The sequence below is a fragment of the Haemorhous mexicanus genome, chromosome Z (assembly GCF_027477595.1).
Source record: "Haemorhous mexicanus isolate bHaeMex1 chromosome Z, bHaeMex1.pri, whole genome shotgun sequence".
Lineage (NCBI taxonomy): Eukaryota > Metazoa > Chordata > Aves > Passeriformes > Fringillidae > Haemorhous > Haemorhous mexicanus.
Window position 1 is genome coordinate 21,875,778 of NC_082381.1, and position 9,717 is coordinate 21,885,494.

Below are 9,717 nucleotides of genomic sequence, written 5' to 3' on the forward strand. Positions count from 1 at the left end.
TCAGGCGCAGGCGTCTCCTCTCCAATCTTCCTGCACTTGCTTGGCTGAGGTGATCAGAGCAGCCAGGCTGGAGGCAGGATGGCCTGAGGTCACAAAGGGATGCTGCCCAGAGGAAAAAGAAAACAAAGAAATGAAGCCTTACTTTCAAGGATCACATCCTCATGGGCTCAAGCAGGACTCCTTGGCTACCAGAAAGACACACCAAGAGCAAGCCTCGAGGGCAGCATGTGCTCCTGCGCCTTCCTGTCCTGGCACCCGTCTCAGCCCCGTGGCCCACACTCCTCCTCATCCCTTCGTGCAGGCGTCCTCAGCTGACAGGGCTTTTTGGCCCTTCGCTTTTTCTTACCTGCAGGAGTTCCTGGGCAGACCAGCGCCTGTCCTCGTCTGCCTGCAGGCAGCAGCGGAGAAAGTCGCGCAGGAGAGCCGAGTGGTGCTTGGGGTTCTGCAGTTTTGGGGTCCCATTCCTTTCTATCAGTTCAAAAACCTACAGCACACGGATGCAAGAGGACACTGGAGCTGCTCCTTTGCTAGCCGCGTCAGCTCTCTCCACACAGAGCCCTCTTTCTAAGCTGCACCTTACCCTGAGACGGGCTTCCCGCTGGTAAGGAGCTTCCCCTTCCACCATTTCCAGCCCCATGATCCCCAGGGACCAGATGTCCACTTTGGGGCCGTAGGCTTCTCCTCTCACCACCTCCGGTGCCATCCAGCTGGGAGTGCCGACGCGGGAGCTGCGCTTGCTGCGCTCAGGGCTGAGCTGAGCGCAGAGGCCAAAGTCAGCTGAGGAGAACAACAAAGCCTGTCAAAGCCAGCTACCACTGGCCAAGCAGCCAAAAGGATTGCCCACTCCAAGCCTGGCAAGGAGATGCTGAATCTAGCTGAAAGAGCAGCTGAGCACTCCTTGCACGGGGCTGGAGCCAGGGAAAGAAGGCATTGGCCACTTCAAAAACACCCCGGCCTTTCACGCGCTGGCCGAGCGGCGCTCCTGGCCGAGTGGCACTCACCAAAAGGCAGCCCCAGAGCACAGGCTGCAAATGCCGCATACAAGCAGGGATACCCACCCAACTTGACGGATCCATCCATGCCCACAAGAATGTTGCCGCTTTTGATGTCTCTGTGGATGACTTGGCGGCAATGAAGGAAATGCAGTCCTTGCAGGCACTGAGAGAGAAAAAGGAGGGAGGGAAAGTTAACGTGCAGGATCTGATTTCATACCACCAGAAAGGAAAGAGCTCGACGGGATGGACTGCTTTCTCATGGGAATTGGGAGCCAGGGTGCAGCATCATGGTGCTTCTCCTCTGTCTTGTGACAGCAGCAGCAGCAAAAGAAAGCTGAGAGCAAGAAATCTCTGCTGTCCTTAACGTCCAGCTAACAAGCAGCGTTCTGGGCAGGCCCGAGGAAGCACAAGTGGGATGCCTCACCTCCCGACAGACAGCGCCTATCTGTCCTTCCTCCAGGTACACTGCCCGGAGCACATCAAACAAGGTGCCGCCGTCCATGAACTCCATGGCCAGCCAAAGCTCTGCATCCACCAGGTAGCTGGAAGAAGAAAACCACGGCATGGACAGAGAGCAATGGCCACTGCTCAGTCACCCGAGGGCCTGAGCCAGGCTTTTGCCAGTGCTCTCCAAGCTACGTGTGCCGCAAGAGATTCTTGAACAGCAGGTCAACCTCCTCCCACCCTCTGGAGACGAGCAGAGAAATCATCATCACCAGCTCCGTTCTCTGCCACTGACCAAAGGGCATTGTCTCTTCTGGCTTGCACTAGCTCATTGCCATGACAGTATGCCAACCTGTCAAAGTAGGAGACGATATTGCGATGCCTGTTGTCCCTCATGGCCAGGATTTCAATGGCAGCCAGCTCCTCGGACATCTCCTCCCCAAGCGACATGATCTTGATGGCCACCTAAGATGACATGGGCGACGGTTACCTTGAGAAGACGCAGCCTGCTCCAGATCACAAACGCAGACGTGGAGCGAGTGCTTGTGCGATGGGGCAGCCAGCTGTGCCAAAGTGCCTGGTTTCTAGACTGCAGAGCTCAGCAGAAGCACCAAAGGCCATCCCAAGTGCATTCTGCACCCTGAGCCTAGACGGTACTTCAGCGGAACAGCCTCTGCTGCAGACGTGGAGCGGCCACCCAAAGCTGCAGGCAGAGCTCGCAGCAGCGGGCAAAGCACTCCAGAGCTGCAAAATGCCATGGGGCTCTTGGCACTTTACCTGTTGTCCGCTGCTGATGTCAAGGGCTTTATAAACAGCTCCAAACCCCCTAGAAAGAAAACAGCAGCAGAAAAAGCCCTTTAGCCCTGGCACGGAAAGCAAGCCTAGGCCGGAGATCTGCCCAGGCTGCCTGGACGCCTTAGAAAATGCCATCTGCGGCCTCTCTTTTTCAGCACATCACTCCGTGAGCCCTCTGCCAATGCAGGGCAGGGTGTCCGAGGGAACACTAAGGTCCAGCATGAAGACCAAGGGCCGCTGCAAATCTCCAAGGCACGCGCCCAGTTTGGTCACTTCCAAACCTAAGGGGAACTCTCTTCTTGCGTGGGTGTGCATGCATGTGTGTGTAAAGAAATTGAGAACAATTCTAGCCAGAACACTGTCTTGGAGAATCTGACATTTCTTGGATGGCAAGGTGCTCTTTCAGGCCATAAAGCTGCAATGGCAGGGGGTGCTCCAGCTCCTGCTCCTCAGTGTTGCAAGATAGACATTGCCAGCATCAACTTGTCTTTGATGTGGCCTTCGGATTGCTCTGATTGAGCAGCGCTGGCAGGCGACAGGAGGTAAAGCCAGAGTCTGACCATGACTGGAGCTTGCCTGACTTCACACTTGATATTGCACCAGCCAAAGTCCTGGCCCGCGGTTTTGTGAAATGAGCTGACGTCACACACTTACCCTCGTCCGAGTTCTTCAAAGGCCGTGTATTTGCTCATTGGCTGGCCCACACTCACAATGCTCCCTGAAAGACAAAAGCATGGCAGGGCGCTCACTTGCACGCAGAGACGCCGCTCCCCAGACCATCCCAAACGCAGGGCCACTGCCAGCAGCTCTGGGACCCTTGGCTTCCAGCTGCTGAGACCAGCAAGTGGGAGGGCCATCTTCTCCACCTTCCATCAGGTGGCCTTTCCTAGGAGGACTTCATTTCACTGAAGTACAGCTTGATAAGCCAAAATGATGAGCCCTTAAGAGCGGGGCCCAAAGAGGTAAGCAAGGGCCTTTGCAGCCTCTGCAGTCACACCCCCCATCACTGCCAGGGCCACCTGGAAGCACAAAGCGTCTGAGCCGCACGAGGAGTAAGAACGAGAGCCAGAAAACAGCTGGGGCCAGAGAGCTCCCTGGGGCCTACACACTTGCTAGGTGCCAGCCTTCTGCTCCGGCAGAAACAATCTCTGCTTTTCTCTTTGGCACAGAAGGCAGCCCAGGCAGAGCCAAGCCAGGCCCAGCCGCCCTCACAGGCAACAGGAGCTCCCTGAGCGCTCCCGCGCTGCCTCCAAGCACAACAACAGGTTCTGCAGAGGGGCTGAAGGGCCTCTGAGACCGGGGAGAACTTCTGGCACGACCCGCACCGAGACACGCACACAGCGCACGGCTCTGGCAGACGAGAAACACACCGGACGTACTCAGTGTCTTCGGGCCCTGCTCCTCTCTCGTCTCGGGCTGCTGGGCTGCGCCGCTGGATGAAGTGCCAGCAGCGGGGGGCGAGCTGGCTGCTGCAGGCCATGCTGCTCCGGCGGCACCAGGCTGAATTGCAGAGCGGGTGTTGAGCTGGGACAAGAAAGGATTGCCCGTCAGAAGGGCGGCTGGCCCAGAGGCCCCGCGGAACGCAGGGCACAAGCTAGGCCTTCGGAAGATTCCGTCAGCCATTGGGCCCTTTCCCGTGTTCCCTTCTCCAAGGCAATGGGAAAAGCACAAAGGCTATTTTGATCCAGCCCCTCATGGCCACCTCCATGCTCCATTTTTCAGCTTTTCTGACAGAGACTGGCAACAAGGTAGAGATGGGGCTGTGAAGATCCAGAAAGAGACCAGAGCATGGCCCCTGAGCCTTGCTGCTTTCCTCCTCCTGTGTTTTCCCGGGCAATGAAACCGCCCTGGAGTTGGCATGCATCTGTCTGCTCAGAAACCCGGAGCATGTCCCTTCTCTGATCTCTTTCATGGATTTCCCCTCTCTATGTCAGGCTTTAGGGAGCGGCCCTTCGGAGCCGCCTTCCAGCCCTGGCCAGACCCACCCACCCTTTACAATGCAGTGCTGACAAGGATTCTCCTCTCCAAACTCCGCTCTGACCGCGTGGAAGCCCAGCGCAGCCTACATTGTGCGTGCAGCTAATTAGTCCGTGGAGAGGACAGGTGCCCTCCAGGGGCCGCTGGCTCCCAAATACCCCGCAAGGCTGTCAGCTGCGGCTTTGGGCCGCTCTGCCCGCTGACCACGGGCAGCCTGCACTGACAATGGGCACAAGGAGCTGACTTCTGCCCTGGGAAGAATGGAATGCTGCCTCTTCTCTGATGCCAAGAGACATTCTCAGGCCCTCTCGGCATCCCAGCAAAGTGATGCTTGAAGGTCAAAGCTCAGAAGCCGTTGGCCAGGCCTCCCTGGCTTGCCTGAAGCGGCACTACGCTGCAGGCACGCAGCCCCCAGCATCTTCAGCCGCCAGCAACGAGGCCTGCTCCATCCAAGCCTTGAAGCTTGGCCCTGCACCAAAGGCAGTGCCAAGCTCAGCTGCCACTTACTGGCTCTGCACGTTCAGGCTGTGGAGGGACAACAGCTGGAGGCTTGATGTTCCTTTGCTCCTCTTCAGCCTCTTCCTCAGTAACAGAGGGAGCCAGAGGAGCCGCTGACCCTGCTGTTGAGCCCTGCAGACAGACACAAGTGAGAGAGACAGGCAAGAGCCAGTCCCTGAGGAGCTGCTTTCTGCTGAGCTGGGAAAGGGAAGGGCAAACCATACACTTTGATGCAAGTGGGACTCTGAGTCATGAAAAGCCCAGGAAGATGGCTGAATCAGGTGCTACTCCATCTTGCTGTGCATTTGAACTTCCCTGCTGCCTAGAAGCAGCAAGACACCTTGGAGCTGGCCCACTTGCCTTTCATCTCTTGAAAGGCTTTTTCCTTGGAAAATCAGCAAACAGCCAGTGCTCCCTTTGCTACTGCTGATGCCAGCAGGCACTTGGCCTTTCTTTCAGCCTCCCACGCTGGCACTCCACTGCGCTCTCCTGCCAAAGGCCAAGCTGGCAGAATTGCCACACAATTCTCACACGCCAGCAAGGTCCCAGTTTCTTTTGCCACTCACCAAAGGACAGGCTCGTCTCCATCCGCGTGTCAGGTGACCTGCAGCCAGCGAGGGAAAAGGAACCAGAGGCCCTTAGAAAAGTGCCTGTGCCTGCGACTGCCACAGCACCAGTCAGTCCCAACAGAGAGCATTTGCCTTTCCCAGCATGCCTCCAGGAGAACAGCTCTTTCCCACAGCAAGCAAGAGGAAAACAAGGACGCTCGGGTAGGCTCTGTCTGCATTTGGGCCTCTCTTGCCAGGAGAGAAATAGAAACACGGCCATGGAAATGCCCCTTGTCCCTGAACAGTCTCAGCTTCCCTTGTGCCCAGCAGCTCAAGCAGCATTTTCCTCCTCTCTTTCCTGCATTTTACCTCGAGATTCTTTTCAATGGCATGCACTAATTCCCATCAATTGGCAGAAGAGGATAGCCCAGGAAAGTTTCCACAAAGGGCCCCCTTTGCTCTGGCAGCTCTCTGCTGAAGCAGCCCAGGAACTGCTCCCGGCTTCAGCAGCAAAGCCGAACTGCATTGCAGTTTGTGCTGCATGGCCAAGGGAATCACAAGCCATGGCACACCAGAAAAGGGTCGAGTAACACAGCCAAGGCCTCCAGGAGGCAGAATTTGGGGCAAACACTGCTTTCCTTCACTCCCGGAGAGAACCGCAGAGTTGGTAGAAGTGCTTCTGAGGATCTCTCCTCAGAGTCTGCAATTTGCAGCTTGTCTTGCTTGAAGCAGCAAGCCGAGGAAATGACAGACTCCACAGCCACGCACTCTCCCAGCGAGGGAGGGCAACCGCTGCAGGTTACGCTGCAAATCCTCCGTGCCTGCCGCCCAGTACAGATAGCCCCTTTCCAGCTGCTGCTGCTGGCAGGAGCTTGACCAAAGGGGTGGCATCTTCATGGCCATTTTGTTCCTAAATCAACTGGGTCACTACTGCGGCATAAAGAGCAGAGCCAAGCAAAGGGCAGGTGATGTCAGCCCCAGGATGAACCTTTACTTACGAGTCAGCTGGGTCACGTAGTAGGCAGAATAGGCAAGAGAAAAGACAGTGCAAACTGCGGCACAGACTTGCCCGATCATTTTGGCAGCGCTGTGCGGGTTTGCACGCTGAATGCCACCCAAGGGAAAAGCAAGGCTCCTCTCGGGGTGCAGGCCGTCTGCTGAGAACTCCTTGATTACAAGGATCCTCCTGCAGGGAGCGAGCGCAAGAGCTGCTCTGGACAAGCAGGCCTTGTGCACACCGGGACAACGCTGTGCTGACGGCACTGTGACATGGCACCGCTCCCTTGACCTCACAATGGCAGCTGCCCTGCCTTTGTTGTGCCCAGCCAGCCAACCCCTCTGCAGAGCTGATGCGAAAGAAAGGCCTGGCAAGTTCTCCTCAGTCCTAAAGCAGCAGAAAATGACCTCACGCTCCATAAGGCATTGCTCACGGCATCCCAGGGGAGGCCAGAACAATGAGCCAGCCCTCCTAGCATCCAAGGAATCCAAGAAAACTTGACTTTGGTTCCCAAAGCTTTGACTAAAAGCAAGTGTGCTTCTTCTAGGTGGCATCTTAGTTGCTTCTGAAAAGCCTCCCTTCTTCAATGACAAAAGAAGGGGGCAAAAGAAGCCAAGAGAATAAACGTCCAGGAGCATTGTAGGCTGCAGTGGCTTCTTGAGCACGTGGGTGCATGCTGACCTCCGCTCTGACTCGCTTTGGAGGCCGGCCTCCCTTTGCGGCAGGGAGACGCTGGCTTAGCTCTTGACGCAAAGCTCCTCTCGTCCTGCTTGCTGTTTCTCTGGCAACTGAAAGTCTCAGAACATCCGGAAGAGCTGTGCCGTGCTTCGTGCCACACCTGTGTTGTGTTGGAGCTCTGGCAGCGGCCTGCGGCTCACTGCTCTGCAATGGCCTGCAGATGTCGAGCCCTAAGGAGGCTCCTTTGGAACAGTCCAAAGCCGCAGGGTGACGGATGTTTGCCCAAGCTCCGTGCTCCCTGTGAGATTCCTTGCCGAGATTTGGGCAGCCACATCCCAGTACAAATGAGCTGCGGTCATTCCCTTCTCTCTCAAAATCTTGAGGCAGACCCAGGAGGCATCTTGAAAGTGGAAGAAAATACTGGGTGGGAGGGGGAAAAAAGTGCTCACAGCTGCTCTGCAAATCAGCTCTGTTCACCCGTGGAATCCCACTCCATGGCTAAGCTTGCTTTCCTGGGGACCCAGCACAGACGTGTCCTCTGATAACAGACAGCTCAGTGCCTTGAACGGAGCTTTACCCTGGGCTCTTCACACTTGGAATGCTGAGGGTGGCAATTGAAAATCAATGCACCAGTTGAATGGCCCAGAACTACCTTGGAATTCTCTTGCTGAAACACTGTAGTTGTTGCCCAGAAGAGTTCCCTCCATTTGAAAGCATCTCATTTTCCCTGTTTCCAAGTCAGCTGACCTTCCCCAGCCAATTGGAGGGCTTAGAGAAGGAAGCATGATGTCTCAGTGTCTCAGAGCGCCTTGAGCAGAGCACTTTGGTGCCCCAAAGGTTAAGGAGAGGGCACTGTTAGGAAGATGGGCCATTTCAGCCCTCCTTTGCTTTTCAATACCAAGTGGTTGCCAGCAATGGGGGGACAAGCAGGGCCTGGCCCCTCCTCCTGCCCCGCTGTGAGCTGCGGCTGGCCCTGAGGGACAGCAGGGCACAAGGGAATACCATCTGTGCCAGGCAGGAGGGGTGCTGTGGGGCAGCTGTCAGGGGGTCTGTGGGGCAGGGGCAGGGACCCTCTGTGAAGGGGGAGAGCCTTGGGCGCTCACAAGCAAAGCCATCAAAGCCGGGACAGCGCGCCCGGTGCGCACGGCTTCCAAGGCACCGGGCAGCTTAGGCACAGCGTGACATGGGAGGGAACCTTCCAGGCCTCTGCAGCCTTTCGAGTTTCTATTGCCAGTCCTGCTGAAACCAAGGGCTGGAACAGAGAATCTTTTGCTTACTTCCCCATCCTCAACATCTCCATCATTCTGTCCTCCAGATGACCAGTTCAGGCTGACAGCTCACAGCACATCTGCTGTAACCCAGCTTCTCTTTTGGTAGCTTCATTCTTCTTATGACCATCCATTCCTTTCTCCTTCCAGGAGAGTTCTGAGCTTCCCCACATCAGCAATACTCTTCTTTTATCCAAGCAGCGCATCATGAAGGAAGCTTTCTATGCTCCATAATCCTAACTAAATAAAGCCTTGTCAAGAAAACCTCACAACATTACATTTCCTATCTATGGCACAGCTCCTCTTAAAACTCAGGGCATGGCTGAAGCTCTCCCTAAAGGGGATGATCCATCCCCTTTTTCCCTCCTTGTGGTGGTGTTCAGCGGGCTCCCAGGATGATGGAAGACAGAGAATCTTGACTCCATGTTTCAGAATGCTGATTTATTCTTGTATGATCTATCTTCTATAAAAATGATATATTAGCAGTATTGTAAATGAATAGAAGCAAGGATTTCATCAGAAGGCTTGCAAGGAAAGGGAAAGAATGGAATGAAAATAGAATCTTGTGACTGAGCAGACAGCCTGAGACAGCTGGACTGCCATTGACTGTGATTAATTAGAAACAACCTCATGAGACCAATCAAAGATGCCACCTGTTGCATTCCACAGCAGCAGATCGTTATTGCTTACATTTTCTTCCTGAGACCTCTCAGCCTCTCAGGAGAAAAATCCTGGCAAAGGGATTTTTCAGAAAATGTCATGGCTACACCACCTCTCAGCTGGCGGGGCACAAGGGCTTCCTCAGGTGCAGGCATCTCCTCTCCGCTCTTCCTGCACTTGCTTTCCCCAGTTCAGGCAAGCAAAGCTGCTTGGCTCAGGACGTTCTTTGGGCTTCTGAAAGGGCCTGGCCACTTAGCTAGAGCAGGGCAAGGAAGGGAGTCTTACAACACTCGGCATACTTGAGAGTTTTATTGTCACTCCAGCTGAAACAAAGTATCCCCTCGCTACTTCTGCCTCTGCAGCATTCGGTCCTGCAGGTGGCCTGCTCAGGCTGACAGCTTGCAGCGCCTGCAGGGTCCAGTTCTGCTGCAGCCCAGCTTTTCCTCCCACAGCTTAATTTTATAATGACAATTCTTTCATTTCTACTTCAAAGATACTTCAGAGCTTGTCTAAATTAACAATATTCTCCTCTAAGCTAATCAATCCTTGATTGTCTAAGCTACCTTCTATAGTCCTACAAAGTCGCTCCCTATGTGTCCTAAATTTTTGAAAATTTTACCTAAAATGAAAAATTTTATTTTTGAAAAGAATCCAACAGAGCTTTCAATGAAACCTAACTTACACCTAAACTAACCTAAGCTAAGCTAAACTATCACCTAAAGTAGCAAATTACAAAAGCCTTTGATTTCCTATCTACAGCCCAGCTCCTCTTAAAACTCAGGGCATGGCTGAAACTCTGCTTGATGATGACACATCCCCTTCTCCCTCCTCTCCGCTGGCGGCGCACAAGGGCCTCC

The 9,717-nt window shown here is 54.7% G+C and overlaps 1 protein-coding gene across 1 annotated transcript; it reads right to left on the bottom strand.

The window, feature by feature from the left end:
* LOC132322455 (serine/threonine-protein kinase PAK 3-like) lies at positions 1–6,334 on the bottom strand. The gene is made up of 12 exons (XM_059836944.1): positions 6,256–6,334; positions 5,276–5,313; positions 4,719–4,841; positions 3,614–3,758; positions 2,889–2,952; positions 2,217–2,265; positions 1,792–1,904; positions 1,420–1,537; positions 1,059–1,158; positions 581–777; positions 347–484; positions 1–102 (listed from the first exon to the last, which is right to left on the bottom strand). The coding sequence occupies exons 1-12, from the start codon at positions 6,332–6,334 to the stop codon at positions 1–3; spliced, it is 1,266 nt and encodes a 421-aa protein (XP_059692927.1).
* Positions 6,335–9,717: the final 3,383 nt, after the last annotated feature.

What these genes read in the sequence shown, in the direction of transcription:
- LOC132322455 (XM_059836944.1), bottom strand. Translation starts at nt 6,334, where the DNA reads ATGATCGGGCAAGTCTGTGCCGCAGTTTGCACTGTCTTTTCTCTTGCC. An exon ending in TAGGCGCTGTCTGTCGGGAG is followed by an intron (nt 1,159 to 1,419) that starts GTGAGGCATCCC and finishes TTTCTCTCTCAG; the next exon opens with TGCCTGCAAGGACTGCATTT. An exon ending in AGCGGGAAGCCCGTCTCAGG is followed by an intron (nt 485 to 580) that starts GTAAGGTGCAGC and finishes CGTGTGCTGTAG; the next exon opens with GTTTTTGAACTGATAGAAAG.